Source organism: Martes martes, assembly GCF_963455335.1.
Source record: "Martes martes genome assembly, chromosome: 8".
Taxonomy (NCBI): domain Eukaryota; kingdom Metazoa; phylum Chordata; class Mammalia; order Carnivora; family Mustelidae; genus Martes; species Martes martes.
The window spans coordinates 47879950-47899725 of record NC_137895.1 but is presented as its reverse complement, the minus strand read 5'-3'; the positions used below and the strand labels follow the sequence as shown (position 1 = coordinate 47899725).

At 37.8% G+C, this 19776-nt stretch overlaps 2 protein-coding genes across 7 annotated transcripts in view; one reads left to right on the top strand and one right to left on the bottom strand.

The window, feature by feature from the left end:
• Positions 1-8217, top strand: part of MDM2 (MDM2 proto-oncogene) — a 29796-nt gene extending 21579 nt beyond the window's left edge. For 5 of the 6 annotated variants that reach the window (XM_080810567.1, XM_080810570.1, XM_080810569.1 and 2 more), the window contains 3 exons: positions 2155-2310; positions 3025-3102; positions 5766-8217. In XM_080810567.1, coding sequence (XP_080666693.1) covers positions 2155-2310; positions 3025-3102; positions 5766-6329 — 798 coding nt within the window. In that variant the 3' untranslated portion in view covers positions 6330-8217. The remainder of the gene's footprint in view (positions 1-2154; positions 2311-3024; positions 3103-5765) is intronic. The other variant, XM_080810571.1, reaches the window with a different exon arrangement.
• Positions 8218-13157: 4940 nt separating this feature from the next.
• Positions 13158-19776, bottom strand: part of CPM (carboxypeptidase M) — a 71689-nt gene continuing 65070 nt past the window's right edge. The window contains exons 8-9 of the mRNA XM_080811025.1: positions 17863-18011; positions 13158-15560 (exon numbers count right to left, since the gene is read on the bottom strand). Coding sequence (XP_080667151.1) covers positions 15318-15560; positions 17863-18011 — 392 coding nt within the window. The 3' untranslated portion in view covers positions 13158-15317. The remainder of the gene's footprint in view (positions 15561-17862; positions 18012-19776) is intronic.

The window sequence follows — 19776 nt, the reverse complement described above, 5'->3', positions numbered from 1 at the left end:
ATGTACGATACTTTAAAGGTTCCTGGGTCATTCTGTTTTGAACATTAGCCAAAATGTTAAAAAACAGCTTTTAATTTACTTTCTTCATAGCACCCTAGAACAGGAGTTGGCAAACTTTTCCTGTAAAGGGCCAGTTAGGAACTTGTTTTGGGCTTTGTGGGCCAGTGGTCTTTGTTGCAGCTACTCAGTGTGCTGTCAGGCTTAGAGCAGCTGTAGATGACAGGAAATGGCTGGGCTCAGTAAAACTGGATTTATAGAAGTAGATGGGCTGTAGGCTGTACTTTGCCAACCCGTACCTCAGAAGATACTTGCTGAGACTTCAGTCTGTCTTGTGATTTATCCCCATATTCTAAACTTAGTGCGCTAAATTCTAGTTAATTGACATATTCAATTTGTTAGATTACTTTATTAGAGGTTGTATCCTAGCTTGGTGTGTAATTTTAACCTGTTAATAGAGTCCTTGTTAAGAATTAGAAATGCAGGGGCGCCTGGGTGGCTCAGTGGGTTAAGCCTCTGCCTTCAGCTCAGGTCATGATCTCAGGGTCCTGGGATCGAGCCCCGCATCGGGCTCTCTGCTCTGCAGGGAGCCTGCTTCCCTTCTCTCTCTGCCTGCCTCTCTGCCTACTTGTGATCTCTCTCTCTCTCTCTGTCAAATAAATAAATAAAATCTTTAAAAACAAAAAAAAAGAATTAGAAATGCAGGGGCACCTGGGTGGCTCAGTGGGTTAAAGCCTCTGCTTCCACTCAGGTCATGATCCCAGGGACCTGGGATCGAGTCCCACATTGGGCTCTCTTCTCAGCAAGGAGCCTGCTTCCCCACCTTCTCTCTCTGCCTGCCTCTCTGCCTGCTTGTGATCTCTGTCTGTCAAATAAAGAAATAAAATCTTAAAAAAAAAAAAATTGAAATGCAGCTTGTCATTTTTGCTTTTACTACTGCTTTCCTAAATAACTTCACTATAAAAAAGTCTTTTGACCTTAGTGTTTATAAAATATTTCATTTTTATAGATATTAAAGATCATTTAATCCAAACTCCTCTCAGAGATGAAGTAGCTGTGGTCTTTGCAGGTTAAATATGTCCAAGGTTAAAGTGGCAAATCTAGAAGAATGTTTGTATCTTGATTCTTAGACCTTTCAGTTTGTATTCCTCTTTTTTCTAGTTCTAGCTTTCAGCTTTGTATATGTTCCTCTTGTTAGTCACTGACTGCAAATATTATGGGGTTGATGGTCTCACTAGGGTTCTTACACTATGAAATGAGGAACCACATGAGCTGATGCAGAATTTTAAAAATCTAAAAGAATTATGTCTGAAAGCTCTTCCAAAGAAATTATTCTCAAAGTTCATTATGAAATAAATCTCATGGGGTGCCTGGGTGGCTCAGTCAGTTAAGCGTCTGCCTTCAGGTTAGGCTCCCTGCTTAGCGGGGAGTCTGCTTCTCCCTGTGCCTCTGCCCTTCCCCCTGTTCCTCTCTCGCTTGCTTGCTCACTCAAATCATTAAAAAAAATAAATCTCATAATTACTATGTGGGTTGTAGCTACTAGCATTCTACCAATCTGAAGATAAAAAGATTAAGACGTGTTTTTAACTCTTAAGGTGTGTATAACTCCGATATCTAGGACTCATGCAAGCAAAATTATGCATAATATATGTTTAAAATTATAATTATGTATATAAATATATTTAATATGTAATCAGTAAAGATAATTAAAAGGAGAAGTGCTCTTTTAATTGTGGTATTGACAGAAGCTTTAGCAAAAAAGGATGAGTGGGATTTAAAAACTATGAAGTTACTCCAGTGAGAGAGGTAAAGTATGCAAGTTGAAGTGCCAAGTTTGGTTGAGGGAAAAAAAAATGTAGATCTGGCCGATTGCTCATATTTGGGGGATTTGCGGGGGAGGGAGTGTCTAGTTGGAGAGAAGATGAAAATGTTAATATGGTCGTGTGTGAACCTTGACTGTCAAAGGGATTTAGCCTTTGAATGGGGATTTTGATGGGGAAAATAATACTGATGTAATAGTAACCCAGAATCTTAATCTAGTGTCATTGTGCAGGGGGATCTAAGGAGGAAATAGGACTGCAGGGATGAGCTAGGAAGCTAAGAGGCCAAGAGATAATGTACTTTAAGTAACTTTTTTTTTTCTCCCCCCGATTTTAGGATCTTGATGCTGGTGTAAGTGAACAATCAGGTGATTGGTTGGATCAGGATTCAGTTTCAGATCAATTCAGTGTAGAATTTGAAGTTGAGTCTCTCGATTCAGAAGATTATAGTCTTAGTGAAGAAGGACAAGAACTCTCAGATGAAGATGATGAGGTAGTTTTATTTCTCTAATTATGTCTAAAGTCCTTCAATATTTTCTGTATTCATTGATAATTGAAATAATTATTCTGATTTCACTTAATCTTTGACTTTTGATTTGTTCAAACTAGAATATTGTTTTGTGGACTTAAGGCTTTTGTAGTTCCATGTTGTCTGATTTATATCTTGTAACTATAAATGGCATAAAGTCAATGAACGTTCTTGTAATAGTCTTATTTTAAGAAAAATTCCCCTCTTTGGGGCACCTGGCTGGCTCAGTAGGTGAAGCATGTTCTTGATCCTGGGGTCATGAGTTCGAGCCCCATATTGTGGAGTGGAGTTTACTTAAAAAAATAAACTTAAAAAATACCCTCTTCTAATATTAATTTACTTTAAAAAAATATTTACTTTTTATAAGAGTGTGCACACAGTTAAAGTTACTGGAGGTGATTGCCTTCAACATTGCTAGCTATTTCAGTTACTTAATATCTCCATATTTATAAAATAAAAATGCTTATATTGAATTTTTTGCCTTACTCATTTTAAACATCCTGTCTCTTGCCTTTTAACCATAGTGAGTCAGGATTTCATGGTTCTCCACTTTTCCACCCTTACGCTTATTCCATTTGACCCCTGTCTCAGAATTTCTCATATATAGTAATACACGCTTTTCATTCCTGGTTAGGGAAAAAAGTTGATGAGTTGATGCTAATGGATTTGTTTTATTAGGTATATCGAGTAACTGTGTATCAGGCAGAGGAGAGTGATACAGATTCATTTGAAGAAGATCCTGAAATTTCCTTAGCTGTAAGTATACATCTGCCTTTTTAAGGAATTAAGAAAACATAGGGGTTAAGGTTAGAAAAATATGCCTTGTCTGCTTCCTGATATGAGGTAATTTCTATAAAATTAAGATGTTTTCAGAAAGTCGTAAAGCGTTTTGTTCTTTAATTTGTTGTGTCGGAATCTGTTTCTGAAAAATTTTTTTTTTCTTAAGATTTTATTTATTTACAGGGGCGCCTGGGTGGCTCAGTGGGTTAAAGCCTCTGCCTTCGGCTCAGGTCGTGATCACAGGGTCCTGGGATCGAGCCCTGCATCGGGTTCTCTGCTTAGCAGTGAGCCTGCTTCCTCCTCTCTCTCTGCCTGCCTCTCTGCCTACTTGTGATCTCTGTCTGTCAAATAAATAAAATCTTAAAAAAATTTTTTTTATTTATTTGCAGAGGGAGCACAAGCAGGGGTAGCTGCAGGCAGAGGGAGAGGGAGAAGACTGCTCCTTGGTGAGCAGGGAGCCTGATATGGGGCTGGATCCCAGGACCCTGAGATTATGGCCTGAGCTGAAGGCAGACGCTTAACCAACTGAGCCGGCCAGGCACCCATTACTGAATTTTTATGGTTTGTGTTGGTGGGGGAGGGGGGACGGGCATTTGAACTTTGGAAAAAAAATTTTTTTTAAGATTTGTTTATTTGACAGCAGAAGCAGGGGCAGTGGCAGTCAGAGAGAGTGGGTAAAGCAGGCTCGGCACTGAGCAGAAAGCCCAATGTGGGGCTCAAATCCCAGGACTCTGGGATCATGATCTGAGCTGAAGGCAGATGCTTAACCAACTGAGCCACCCAGGGGCCCCTGAACTTTGAAAGTTTTTAATCTAAAATTTCAAGTATGTATGGCCTAGAGAGTAGGATTATGTATCTCTAGTGTATTTATCACCCAGCTTTAACAGTTATCAACATTTTGCCAATCTTGTTGATTTGTACTAGGCAATGTGGTAGGTAGGATTTGCTATTTAAGAGTTCAGGACGGATGCCCGGAGGGCTTACTCAGTTGAGTGTCCCAACTCTTGATTTTGACTCAGGTCCATGATCTCAGGGTTATGAGATTGAGCCCTGCATCGGGCTCAGCACTCAGGGTGGAGTCTGCTTGTCCCTCTCCCTCTGCTCTTCCCCCCTGCCCCCCCGCTCACACATGCATGTGTGCTCTCTCTTTCACATAAATAAATAAAAATCTTAAAAAAACAAAACAAAAAAACCCCATAGGACCAAGGGGCACCTGGGTGGCTTAGTTGTGTCCAACTCTTGATGTTGACTCAGGTCATGATATTGGCTCAGGTCATGATCTCAGGGTTGTTGACGTGGATCCTTGCATCGACCCTGTGCCCACCATGAGCCTGCTTAAGATTCTCTCTCTCCCTCTCTAAAAACAAAAGTAATAATAAAAGAATTCAGGACTTAAAAACATTTACATTATATGCTTCTTGGGGTTCCTGAGGTAAGTAAGTTGTGTTTTTTAAATTGAATATTAATGCTTTAATTTTTGTTCTTAATATTGCCTTTAATTATATTTGAATGAGAAATCCAATTTTTTTTTTGCTGAGTTGAAAAGTTATTATCCAAATGCAAAAAAGATGAAATTGTAAGATTTTTGAAAAAAAATTTTTGCTGTATTAGAAAATAATTCAAGTAACTGGTTGATTCATTTGATGTCAGACATAGATTCTAAAATTTATTAGACTCTTTGAAGCATTCTCCCATATCACAAAACTTTTGTCTTTGGTTTTATCAGTTAGGTAGCAACCTAGTTTGAGAACTTGAAAGAACTGATGTGGGAGAATGAAGTCATTTCCATCCTTGCTGCTAATTTCTGAGGTCATTTGTGAGGCAGATTAGAAATGGCTAATCATGGCAAGTTTTACATGGAAATTATCCTTAGGCAAGAACCATGTTGTAGTTAAGAGAAGGGATAGGGATATGTTTGTTAGAGAGTGGGGGTGGTAAGGGAGTTTGTTATCCACATTGTTTGATGGTAGAAAGGTGTGGGAAGTAAGCTGAGGTATGGGAGAAGCAGTAAGCACTTACGGAGATGAGTACACAGGAAGTATAGATAAGTAAGGGGCATACATTTTGGGTAATGACAAGGATGACAGATTTTAGCTGGCAGTGACTGCTGAAAAAAGTTTTGTGTTTCCTTTGTGGATGAAGTTAGGGAACACTCAGTTGAGTCCAGGTTTTAGGGAACTTTTGAGGCAGTCTTTTTCACTGGCACATTGGGCAGTAGCTTCGTCTAGATTGATTGGGTGAACGTTGGCCACAGTATCCAGGGTTGAGCCTTTAATTAAGGGAGTGAAGTGAGTACAGGCCTCATTTCAGAATAAAAGACTACATCACACTTTCAGCTAAATGAACCAACTGTATCTGTGTCCTTACAGAAAACTTTATTGGGATGTGGTTAAGATCACGGTGAATACATTTTTTGTTTTAGGATTCTTTGGCATGGTTTGGCTAAAAAATTATCTACTTTATGTACTTTATAATCTCATGCTTGAGGAAAGATTGCTACATGTCAAACGTTTTATGTAAAACATGAAGTGCTGAAAATTGAACTCTGTGCTAGATTCTACCTCAGACATACTGCAGTTGCTAGTTTTGGCTGTGACTAGTTGTTAAAGGGTTACAGAAACCGTCTTTTCTCATTGAAGGACTATTGGAAGTGTACTTCATGCAGCGAAATGAATCCTCCTCTTCCACCTCATTGCAACAGATGTTGGGCCCTTCGTGAGAATTGGCTTCCTGAAGATAAAGGAAAGATGCCTGAGAAAGCCAAACTAGAAAACTCAACACAAGTAGAAGAGGGCTTTGATGTCCCTGATTGTAAAAAATCTTCAGTGAGTGATTGCAGAGAATCGTGTGCTGAGGAAAATGATGATAAAATCACACAAGCCTCCCAATCCCAAGAAAGTGAGGACTATTCTCAGCCATCAACTTCTAATAGCATTATTTATAGCAGTCAAGAAGATGTCAAAGAGTTTGAGAGGGAAGAAACACAAGACAAAGAAGAAATTGTGGAATCTAGTTTTCCCCTTAATGCCATTGAACCTTGTGTGATTTGCCAAGGTCGACCTAAAAACGGTTGCATTGTTCATGGCAAAACAGGACATCTTATGGCATGCTTTACGTGTGCAAAGAAGCTAAAGAAAAGGAATAAGCCCTGTCCAGTATGTAGACAACCAATTCAAATGATTGTGCTAACTTATTTCCCTTAATGGACATGTCTATAAAAGTAGAGCCTTATATTTCTAACTATATAACCCTAAAAATTTAGACAACATAAAATTATTTTTTTACACATACCAATGGAAGAAATTATCTGTACATGTAGATTTCTTCTCTGTAGTGTAATTTACCTACTTTGGGAGGGGCAGTAGTAAGTACTTCTTTTAGAAAAATTTCACTTTTGTTTATATTTGGGTTTTAATGTAATTAAAATTGGACATATAGCTCATCCTTAACCCTTACTCTTCATATCTTAAATGATTTCCACTCCCTTAAAATTTAGAGAAGTACCTGATTTTTAAAAAATACAACATTTGAATATAAGTTATGTACATTCAGGTTATGGTATGCAGTGACGATGCTACTTACAAAACATTCAGATCTGCAGATAGTTTCATTCACCATGCTTATGCATTAAATTGTCTAAATTTTTAGGTTTAGTATACATATTTATTGATTTACAAATAAAAATATTAAATGATTAAGACTTGTTTCAAGAATGTGATTTTTGGATCTTACAAACTTTTTTTTGTAGTAATGAGTTTTGTTAAAATAGAAATTATACTTGAATATCATCTGCTTGGGTAATCAAAGGTAAGTCTGAATGTGTTTCTGTTTTTGGAATGCCCAAGACTGCCCACTATGGCAGTACATATACTAATGGACAGTTTGATGCGGTTGGGAGCCTCCAAGGCATCGAATAAGACTCAACTTGAGAGAATGATGTTTAAAAAGTTTAATACAGCTATGAAATGCTCTTTTCTCCCTCTGATTCACTTGTGTTTTCACATGGCAGGTTGGCTTAAGTGGTTTCTCAACAAGTGATGGTGAATGTTTTGGAAGGAACGTAGGCAAGGAGGAAAGCTAGGAATAACCACCCTGCTACTTGTCAGCATGAAAAGCCCTGTTGTAATTTTCTGTAATTTCTCTGCATCATCTCTGAAGCTAAATTCCATGAGGCCATGAACAACTTCTTTATTGTGACACTGATATATAGGTGATCAATAAGAATTTCTTGAGTGAATCTCAAAGCATTGGGACCTGTCTTAAAGCTGACTTCAAAGCAGGAGTCTGAGGGCTCCAAAGTCAGACCGGGGTTAGCTGTTGGCATCATTTTGTTCACCTTCATTTTTAATGAATGTTTTAAAGATACTGATTAGTGTGTAGTGTGTAGTTATCTGTTGGTTTAGGGTGGTAACTGCAAGTTGTCATGGCATCGTGGAAAGTTCGTGGTTGCACTTGCTCGCTGTTTGGATTTTGTACTGGGGTTTGAGTTCATCTTTACAGAAAAGAGTTTCTTTATCTTAAGTCTTTGGCCATATTGCCTATCATACAGAGCCAGCTTTCACTAATATATGGTAGGGTTTGGATATTTACAAGTACTGCTTTAAAAAGATAAATATATTAAAGCAGTAGCACATAAGGTGTTCAGAAGTGTTCAATTATAAAATGGACTGTTAACAGGAACTAATAAAAAGCAACAGAACATAGAACAAGAGTAGTTTCAAGTGTAAGCAGATGGGGGACTCACCACATGTTCAGTAATTTATTAAAGGTAATACATTTGAAATGATGTATTAAAATTGTTAAAATCATATTTTGGATAAGAGACCATAATTGGTTATTTTTAGGAGAGAGATGATCCTAAAACAAATTTTTATTCTCTTTTAAAGCTCTTCTTTAAAGATGCATGTTTTTAAAAATTATGGACATTGGAGCACCTGGTGGCTCAGTTGGTTAAGCGGCTGTCTTTGGTTCAGGTCATGATCTGAGCCTCCGCCATCAAGTCCCATATAGGGTTCCCTACTCGGTGGGGAGTCTGCTTCTCTCTTGTCTCTGCCCCCTCCCCCCACTCGCTCATGCTCTCTCTCAACTCTTAAAAAAAAAAAAAAAATTTTCCTCTCATCCTGTTTCAGTCCCACAGATCTACCTTGAAAATATAATTTAGATATCCTACTAACAAAGTCAACTTACTATGGTAACATCTTTCACATTCCAAATTGCAAAATTTGTCTTTTCCCCCCATTTTTGTTACTGTCATGTTAGATGAATTCCATTTAAACATTTCTGTTAAATTTTAGTACTTTTATGTGTTAATTTTCGTACACCTTTCCAGGTCACACCCTGTATGAGGCCTTCTTCCAAGATCCCAGTAAAACCTACCTGAATTGACCTCACTGCCTTTGGTCTCTCCCTTTTTTGGTTCATTTATAGGTAGTTTACAGATAGCTTCATGTTGGTCCCCTGATTTAAATACAGAAAAAAACTTAAGTAATTCTATTTTCTTGTTTAATATTGTCGCAAATGTTCTGGGGTTCATTTTAGACTTGACTTCTCTATGAAACGGCTACTTTTGTTTCACCACTGTACTCTTAAACCCTTTTACTGCAACAAAGTTCATTTGCATTCTCTCTCATGAGTCATTTTCATCTTAATGGAGTGGGAAGGGCTAAATTCAAATAGCAGATCTGGTACTTGCTTTGTGACCTTAGAATTAGAGACAAATCTATAGAGCCTCCAATAGGGTCTGGCAGGTAGTAAAGACTTACAAATAGTAGCTTTTAATACTTTTCTTGTATCCATTTATAACCATTACCACTCCAAAACCCAGCTGGATTAGCCTTGAATTAATCCTATCTTTTCCCCTTCTACATTGTCTCAACTCTTAAGTACTTTGTTCACACTTAAATGTACTGATATGTTCCTTTGTATCTTCACTCCAAAAGCAGGTTGTAACATCTGTTTGTATCTCCCCCTCTCTCCCAACCCCCGGCCAGTGCCTAATACAATGCATTGTGTGCACAGGAGGCATTCAGTAAAGCATGATTGTCAAGGAAAGCAGTTGGGTAGTTTTCTCAAACTTATAAGAGGAAAAGACAGTTTTTTAAAATACCCAGAAAAAATAGTTTGCAGTGTTGCAATAATTGCAGTAAATTACTTTAAAGGCAAAAGAGAAAACAGTCTAACAAAACAGTGGTTTTCCAAAGTTGATATGGTATCAGAATTTAACAGAATTGGTAAGGCTTTGCTTAAAACATCCCTCTGTATTAAGTTTTTCCACCGTTTCTCACGTTTATTTTGTTCTTTTCTAAGAGACAATGAGAAGACCAAATCTCTTTAAACACTTTTCTGACCACAAGGTGGAAGCACTACTCTGGGAGTTCTCCGCAGGCATCCTTTAATGGTAGATAGACCCCTAAGGGGATAGAACACTCGGGGACAACTTGCTGGGCTAGAGAGCAAAGACGTGGTGGAGTTCTGCTCTTGCTTGTTAAAATACAAACTTCCCACCTTAGTCGTTGAAATCCTTTGGTATTCATCAGAACTTCATGTCCATGGTAAATAAGGGAAAATAATTTTTAAATTAACTTTGACTTAAGTAAGTGCTATTTCAGCATAAGCTCTGGAAATGTTTAATGAATGTGTTAAGAAGATGCAGCAATTACCTGTGTAAACTGGTGTCCCAAACTTTGAGGTTCCAGTCTTTAAATCATTTGCTTTTCTTTCATTATAAAAAAACAGAAAAACAAAAACTGTAAATAATAGAAAATTTCAAAAATGAAGTTGGAAAAACAAAAGCACATAATTCTGCCATCCAGAAAATGGATTAATCATTTGTTATACTTCTTTCCCCTATTCTAATGTTTTAAAAATTAAGTCCATTTTAAAATTGCATCTTTCTTTTTGTGGGAGTGGGGAGTAATGGACCCTCTAAAGAACTGTAAATATTGAAGTCTAGCTAAAATGTTCCAGGGAACTTCTGCCAAAGGGGTTTCTATATATAATGAATTCTCTTGAAAAGAGAAAACCTTTTTTTCCCATTTACTAAGTTGAGGTATTCATCATTTTTTAGAAATTGGTACCTCTAAATTAGCCATTTTGTACTCAGCCATGTCTCATTTAAACTGTTGTACACGTTTCAGAGGGCAAACTTGTCTGTCCTTGGCCAGAAATGTGACATCCTGGGTCACAGTGATGAGGGTTGGGGGCTGTTAATTTTCCAATTTCAAGTCTTTTTTAACTATGCCCTGTGTTTGAAAAGCATTTTGAAATCAACAAAATTTATTACTTGGGACAAAGACTTCTCCCTATACCAGCATTTCCCAAGATATGTTTGGTAATCAAGGAATATAAGTTCAGAGGGATGGTACTAGGCTAAACTACTTAAGGAAATGGTTCTCTTGCTTAAGTATGTTTGGAAAATCCATTTCTTTCCTGCATGATTTCTTGGTGACTTTACTACATTAATGTGCGTTCTGAAGTTTGCAATTTTTTTTTCTAATCAGAAGACACATTTTTCATCCATCATTTGCCCCGTGGTACAAAATTTAGATGTAGAATATAACATATATAACAGGATGAGTATTTTTATCATAACTGTTCTGGAGTGACTGGATTTTGAAGAGTTGTTGCATTATTACTGCCTCATAAAAAGATCATAAATTTGGTCTTTCCCAGGCTTTATTTTGTGTCATCAGTTTTGTCTAGTATGTGGACTTTGTTACATTTGCATATTTGTTTTTAAGGTAATGGTAATGGAAGGAAACCATATTCATTGCTTACGTGAATATTCTTTATTAAGAATCAGGAGGGGCACCTGGGCGGCTCAGCTGGTTAAGCGACTGCCTTTAGCTCAGGTCATGATCTGGAGGTCCTGGGATTGAGCCCTGCATCAGGCTCCCTGCTGAGCAGGGAGCCTGCTTTCCCCTCTCCATTTACTCCCCACCTCCACACTGCTCGTGTGCTCAATCTCTCTCAAATAAATAAATAAATAAAATCTTTTAAAAAAAGGAATATTCTAAATTTACTAATTTCAGAGGTAGTGATGATCCCTTCCCAATAAACTTTGTTTTAGACAATTTGTGCAAGTTCTTAATTATAGTACAGAAAAAAGTGAGAAAACTTATAAATCAGCTGTGAAACATCTATAAAAGGCTGTGGAGTAGTTCATATGCTAAGGCAGGATAAGATGTTTTGTGGGGAGCAGAGTATCTGCTTATTAGTGATAGAATGTAAAGTCTCTAATGAAGTTCAACTCTTTCCCTAACCTTCTGTTTAAAATATTGTGATGTGGTTTGTTTTTGTTGTTGTTGATTTTTTTTGGGGGGGAGCTCTTCAGTAATCATTTTCTCCTGCCTTCCCATATCTGAAGTCATGAGGAAGTTATAAGGGATGTCATAAAATAGACAACTGTATTGTTGTTGATTTTTTTTTTTTTTGGCTCTTCAGTAATCATTTTCTCCTGCCTTCCCATATCTGAAGTCATGAGGAAGTTATAAGGGATGTCATAAAATAGACAACTGTATTGTCACTGTAGAATAAAAAGCAAACTTCTTTTTTTTTTTTTTTTTTTAAGATTTTTTTATTTATTTATTTGAGAGAGAGAGAGAGTATGAGAGGGGAGAAGGTCAGAGGGAGAAGCAGACTCCCCACGGGGCTGGGAGCCCGATGTGGGACTCGATCCTGGGACTCCAGGATCACGGCGGGAGCTGAAGGCAGCCGCTTAACCAACTGAGCCACCCAGGCGTCCCAAAAGCAAACTTCTTAATAAGTAGTTTATCCTGTTGCAATGAGATAGTATCCTGTGCTCATTTTTTCTGGATGCCCTAGGAAAAGGTATTTCCAATCCAGTATCAGATATTTTTACTTTCTAAAGCTGGAGGTAACTCTTTTAACAGTTTTAAAAACATTACAAATACAAATTCAACTTCTGGAACAAAACACAACATTCATTTCTTAGACTTTCAAAAGTGCTAAGAGGCTTTTAAAAATATTTCTGCTCTGGACGTGATAATTGAGCACCAAAATCAAAATGACACTTGTGGGGTCTTAACATTTCTCCAAAATACTCCCTTCATTTAGATTCATTCATGTTGATTTTTATAATTTAGATACATGAAAAAAAGCTGTTAGTTCAGGAGATTCCTTAGCTATTATTAAATGCTCATTCCAGCTAGGCAGTGTTTCAGTTTTCAGGTCAATTCTGTTTGTATCTGAAGCAAAAGACCTGGTCTTTAATGCCTTCAAAATATTTATGCCACCTAGTGTTAATTATCCTCTCTTCCTGGGCAAGTACCAGAAAGGACATCAGAATATGGCATCTTAAATGACAGCTTTTGATAGTCACAGAAGCCATCAAACAGGGGTTTTCATTTAACAGGTAAGGAAACTGAATGTGGGGTGGGTTTGAACTCAGGGTCCTTGCCTTCTAATTAAAATTTTATTCTCATTCCATCTACTCTTCTTTATCTTATAAACATTTACCATGTTGTTTCCTCCATAAAAGGAGTTGCACCTGAACTTAGAACCTGAGGATCATAATAACCTCCAGTTTAAGAGGCTAAGAGGATAGTAGGAAAGATGTCATGTGGGGAGGTTTGGGGCTCTGGTCTGCGTAGTTGGAATTGCATGGTGGTTTCTCCCCTTGGACACCTGGTTAGTGGAGATCCAATCATACTAGACCCTCACCACAAAGTTTACTTCTGAGCACTTTGCTGCAAAATAATGTGTCCTGAACGTGCTCTGTATTAAGTTCAGGTTTGGTTTAGATTTGTTTTGGAGTTTGTTTTACTTGTCTCTAAATGATTTTAAGTTTGATAAAATTTCTGATTTTAAAAACATTATTTCCTTAAGGAATTTACATTAAGGCTTATAAACCAGTTCAGGTTTTGGTTCATGTCCCTTTGAAAATTGGGATCTTAGAAAAGTTAGAACTCAGAATGTCTGACTGAAAAATAAGGCTTGATGGGAAATCAAGTCCTGTGTGCATTGTAGCATACCAAAATCATTTCTGTAATATTAATACATACTTTCAAGTATATAATAAATTACTGTTTATTTAAATAAAAATTATCCAGATATTCAAATTATTACCAGATTTTATAAGAGAGAAAAGGACTACAAATGCTGTTTAGATAAATATGATTTTGTGCATGTGGATTAAGTTTGGCACAGGAATAGTTCCTAAATGCCCGGGTGGCTTCCATTCATTTGTGGTTCTCACGCATTCATCATGTAGCAAGTGCAGTATAGTTTCATTTTCAGATCCTAGGGAACATTCAGTTTAAAGAACCAAGGCAACTCACACTCCATGAGCAATACACAGCATTTAGAAATCTGCTTAGGAGTTGCTATTTTTTGGTTTGATGTTTCCCCCCTTAATTCTTACACAAAAGTATTTTAAGATAGGTTAACTCTCATGATAGTGGAAAATAGTTGCTTCACTTGAGTACTAATGGTAAAAATTTTGTTTTTCAATATAAAAGTAGCTTATGTTGTTAACTGGTAACATAATACATTTACTATGAACCTTAGGATAACTGCAAAGCATAGTAAAAACACCATTATTTGTATTTATTTGTTGATACATATTTGAAAACTCTTCTGTCAGTGTTGTTACTGAACTAGAGATTGCCAAAGCATAGGACCGCGTTTGACAAAATGACTCAAAGCCCAACACAGTTTCTGGGAGAGACTGGATATAGGTTCATGGAACTCTTTGTTCACTCATTCATTCAGTTTCTACTAAGTACTGGGCTCTGAAGATAGAAAAATGAATTTTTCAAACTAATTGAACAGACCCTCAAAGCTCACATTCTGTTAGGGAAATTCACACATGAGAGTAGATCATAATACAATTGTAAATTCATAATAGAGGTAACCCATTTAATTTGAGCACCAAAGAGGAAAGGTCCCCAGATTGACTGGGAGGAAGTGGAAAGGACTGGGAGGGATCATGGTCAGCAAAGGCTTCCTGGAGGAGTTGACATCTGCACTGAGTTATAAAAGAGTGGGAAAGACGTGGTGGTGGGTCAGAATGGTACTAACACTCAGGACACAAACTGTACCTTAAGTGTACAGAAACTATAAGCAAGTTAATTGCTGTTTTTTGTTTTGAGTAGACCTTCTTCCCCAGTGCTGTGTGGAAGACAGATTTGAAGAGAAGGCTAGGCACAAGAGACCAGTAAAACTGTTGAAATGGTGCCAGTGAATCATGATGGCCTAAACTTGACGTTACCAGCCATGGAGAGAAAGAGAATCAATCAACATTTATCATTCACATCAGTCTTTCATGACTGACTGACTTCGGGCTGAGGGAAGAGGAGAAAATATCAAGGATGACTGTCAGGTTTCAAGTTCGGTGATACCAGAGACAAGTACAGGGGCTAAGAGCAGCTCCAGGGAGAAAAATATGTTCAGTTTCAACATCATTGAGTGTGAGGTACCCGTGGGTCAAACCCAGGTGGATATGTACAGTGGGAAGCTGGGACTTGAGTTTGAAGCTCAGGCAAGATGCTAGAATTACACATCTGGAGGTCATCAGCATGACAGAACTGTGGCATCTGAGTGCAGAATGGAGGGACTTAATTGAACTGCTGCTTTGGGGCTCTGTAGATAGAACCTTGTCATCCCATCAGGCCCATGGTTTTTCTTCAGCCACTGAGACATGGTTGCCTCTTTCCACTATTTCCTTAGAACATTTGTGAAATGAAATATGTCCCAGTTCTATCATTTCTCCCTGTGCTGAGAAGTAATTATATATGGCACTTAACTGTATCTTCCCATATAGCACTCATGGCCAGGCTCTGTAGATAGTTCATCTACTCCATGTAGATGTTCATCTTCATTGCTTATATTCACCTGGCTCTCTGTGTACAAAATTTGCTTTTTTTTTTCTTGCAGGAACTTCTTTCTTGATTCTCAAGTTTTTCTTACAAATTCCCAAGACAACTTCAAGATTAAGTGTTAAATGGACAGCACTTGAAAGGTGTCTTCCATTCGTCAAGATTAAATCATTCCTTTTGTTATCACCACACATTGCTTGTTGTGGTTTAAAAACCACCATTTCTCTCCTTAGGGAAGAACCGTGGTGTTTCTTCAGTCAAGGTCCCACAGAGGGAGTTCAAAGAGTTGCAGCAACCTGGCGTGAGTAATCCCTGATTCCAGGTGGTGATGGGAGTTGTGTTTCACATTTTGCTTTATTTGACAAACATGTGAAAGACAGTCACTAAAAATAAGAACAGACGAGGCTTTGTTGCAGCTGAGTGGCTTGGCAAATCACTATACAGAGGAATCTTAGGACATGAAGGATTTGATACTGGGATAGAATCCAGCTGTCTTCTGAAGGGAAGGAAAATATCCTTTTTAAGAGCACTGAAGTTCTGGGATTTTTCTGGAATAACCACCTTTGTGAAGTATGGATTGTGTCCAGGGACTGTAACCTGAGAGGAAACAAAAAAAACAATCATCTGAGTGATTGCAGATGTTTCATGGTGCCAACACTAAAAACACTGACATCCACCACTAAAATGCAGCCTTTATGAAGCACACATAACCAGCTGCCAGGCCTCCCAGGCTAGGAACAGCTTCAGGCCGACTCACTGAATGAGCTGTCCAAGGCCTGTTCCCTGGAGTTACGAAGTGAAATAATGCGACCAGTCCTTTATCTGGAAATGTAAGCTCGGAGAAGGAAGCCACAGACTGATGCTCTCCCCATTTTTATGGAGAGCAAAGGTAAAGATCTGACTGTTACCCTTTGTTCAACTCTGTACTTAAATCCTGATTGAGTATAGAGATTATTTATAAGTGGAATTCTGTTCTCAATTTATTCCATTTCCCTTGCAGCTGATCTAAGTGTACAAGTTTATTGCTTCCTCAAAAGGCTTTGATTTTACCTGGCTTTCTCCCTGAGTCTGAATCTTCAGCTAGATTGATTGATTTCAGTGGAACAAATCAGGAAAAAGGACGAATGCTAAACTAAACAGAGATGATATCTACTGAGAAAGACCTTTTTAAAAAGAGGCTTTATTTATGTATTTGACAGAGAGGAGGAGAGGGAGCATGAGAGACCAAGGGAGTGAGCAGGTGCGAGCCCCCTATTCGGGGTGGGGGGGAGTGAGAGGGAGAAGCAGTCTCTCCACGCAGCAGAGAGCCTGACTGGGGGCTCAGTCCCAGGACCCTGGAATCATGACCTGAGCTGAAGGCAGACCCTTAACCAACTGGGCCATCCAGGTGCCCCTGAGAAATACTTTTATTATATATGGAAAAGGAAAAGAATGGGGGAAATCATTTACATAAGCCCCAACTGGTATATATTTTAGTCATTCATTTCAGCTTCCAAAGTCTTGCCTTCCAGCCTTGTCCTAGAACTAGCAGCTAAAGCCAACAGGTACTACATTAGTCTAAAAGGAAATGAACAACACATAACTTTATAAAGGTGTGACTTATTTTTGGGATTACATAAAAGTAACTTAGATTCATTATAAGGACCCCACACACACACACACTTTTTTTCATGGAATGAAAATGTCACTGTAACAGGAAAAGGCATTTTTAGGCAAAAATTTACAGTGAATTGAGGTCTTTCCAGTTCTAGGAGAGATTCTTAGGATTAACAGCTGCTGGGCCCTGCTGCTGGGCTCTGTAGGAATAACCTATGAAACAGAGAAGCTCTGAATCCTACAGTTTTATGAACTGCAAAACATGTCTTTCATTATTTCACCTTTAGGACATAACAAAATACAAAACCAGTTTTTACTAACAAGTAGATGACCACCTCTTCCCAGGAGCCACTCTGTACAGAAAAACTGCTTGTAGCTCACAACAGATCCACTAGGCAAAGCAGAAGAGTCTTGAGAGTCTTAGAGAAAGTCATATCAAGGAGGAAGAGGCACAATCTGGCCAACTAAATCAGGTACTTATTCATTTAGTGCATTCACATACATCTAATTTGGGCTCAACCTAGTCCCAGCTTCCCTCTAGGAATAAATGACTCAAACATCTTCATAGAACTAAACCTGGAACTTTACTTGCATTGATTAGAACTCACCATCATTTGCTTATGAAAGGGCTGCAAAATATGTCTGTCACTTGTTTTATATAACGGTAAAATTTATGGATCAAAATTTTTTAATAATGAATTTTAGGGAACTTGTGTCCCAATCCATTTTTTTTTTTAAAGATTTTATTTATTTATTTGACAGAGATCACATGTAGGCAGAGGCAGGCAGAGGGGTAGGGGGAAGCAGGCTCCCTGATGAGCAGAGAGCCCAACGCGGTGCTCAATCCCAGGACTCTGGGATCATGACCTGAGCCGAAGGCAGAAGCTTTAACCCACTGAGCCACCCAGGCGCCCCCCCCAATCCATTTTTTTATAGCACAAATTATGTTTCACGAAATGGGCATTGAAATGGTATTCCATGAAACTTGGAAGTACTTTGGCTACATTGTTATTTATTCTTACTAATAATAAGGTTCATTCCATCTTTTATCATAGAACATATCGCAATAGGTTTTGGCTTCTATTTAAAATACTGCCAGTTGGGAAAAAACATGATTTGTTTGGTATGTTCCTATTATTCCCACCTCTCCCATTCCCTGCCAAATGCAAGTCTGATGATGTCCTTTCCTTCTGTCCTGATGTATCTACTTTTGGGACTTCCCAGACTTATTTCAGATTCCTTCTAGGCAAGTACTGCAATTTCTGAAATGCTTTAGTAACTATAGTAAGGGTTGTATACTTACATTTATTACATAGGACCCAGGCAAGAGAAGAAGATAATACTCTCCAAATTTGTTGGTTCTGTAAGGGCAGATATGTTTTCTGTCTTGGACTTCTACAATTACATTCGGTAATGGATTTCCATTCTGATCAAAAACTTGACCCTTTACACCTGCAAGACAAAAACAACATTAAATGTTAACACTACATTTTACGACCTGTGAAAAAATATTCTTGTAGTTATTTAAGAGAAATACACCCAATATTTATTAAGCTGCTTGGATAATAAGTATTTAAGAGAAGGCAAACCTTTCCAAAAAATTGAGATATAATTGTCATAAAACATTAGTGTCAGATGTACAACATAATGATTTGATATATGTATATTTGTGAAATGATCACAATATATCTAGTTAACATAGTTCAATATTTTTTTTTAGTTTTTATAAATGGATGTTAAATTTTGTTAAATTTTTTTTTCTGCATCTATTAGGATGATTTTTTTTTTTTTAAGATTTTATTTATTTACTTGACAGAGAGATCACAAGTTAGGCAGAGAGTCAGGCAGAGAGAGGCGGGGAAGCAGGCTCTCTGCTCAGCAGGGATGCTGAGGCAGATGCGGGGCTCGATCCCAGGACCCTGAGATCATGACCTGAGCCGAAGGCAGGGGCTTAATCCACTGAGCCACCCAGATGCCCCTCATATTATTTTTATCTTTCATTTTGTTCATGTGGTATATCATGCTGATTGACTTTGCACATGTCAAGCCCTCCTTGCATCCCTGGAATAAATTCCACTTGATCAAGGTCTTTTTAATGTATTGTTGAAGTTGGTTTGCTAATACTTTGTTGGAGGATTTTTGCATCTATGTTCATCAGGGATATTGGCTTCTAATTTTCTTGTAGTGTCACTGGGTTTGCTATCAGGGTAATGCTGGTCTTGGAAAATGAGTTTGAGAGCACTCTCTCCTTTTTTTCCCCCCAAGAGTTTGAGGACTGGTATTAAATCATCTTTAAATGGTGGAATTCACCAATGAAGCCATCTAGTCTTGGGTTTTTATTTGAATTAGTAATCAAAAACATGCCAAAAATCTCCTTACTAGTAAAGGGTCTGTTCAAATTTTCTATTTTTTCCTGATTCAGTCTTGGTAGGCACTTGCTTCTATGGATTTCACTATCATCTAGGTTGTCCAGTTTGGGGGTATATAATTGTTTAGTCTTTTATGATCCTTTTCATTTCTGGGGTATCAGTTGCAACATCTCTTTCATTTCTGATTTTGAGTTCTTGCTGTCTTTCTTGGTGAGTCTAAGCTAAAGGTTTATCTTTTCAAAAAACCAACTCTTAGTTTTATTGATTTTTTTCTATTGTCTTTTTAGTTTCTATTTCATTTAATTCTTCGGATCTTTGTTTCTTCATTCTCCTTTGAGCTTTTTTTTCTTTCTTTTTTTAGTTCGTTGAGGTGTAAAGTTAGGTTGTTTGAGATTTTTAAAAAATTTTAAATCCAGTATAGTTAACATACAGTGTTATATTAGATTCAGCTGTACAATACAGTGATTCAGCAATTCTGTGAGATCTGTTTCTTAATGCAGGCATTTATCTCTCTGAACTTCTCTCTTAGAACCGCTTTTGCTGCATCCCTTAAGTTTTGGTATGTTGTATTTTCATTTCATTCATTTCAAGATTTTGATTTCTCTTTTGACCTAGTTGTGTGGTGGCATGCTGTTTCATCTCTGAATATTTGTGAATTTTCCAGTTTTCTTCTAGTAATTGATTTCTAATTTTATACCACTGGGGTTGGAAAACATAGTTGATATGATTTCAGTCTTTGTAAATTTTTTTTTTAAAGATTTTATTTGAAAGAGAGCAAGAGTGAGAGAAGGCACCAGCAGGGAGAAGGGCAGAGGGAGAGGGAAAAGTGCTCCCCACTGAGCAGGGAG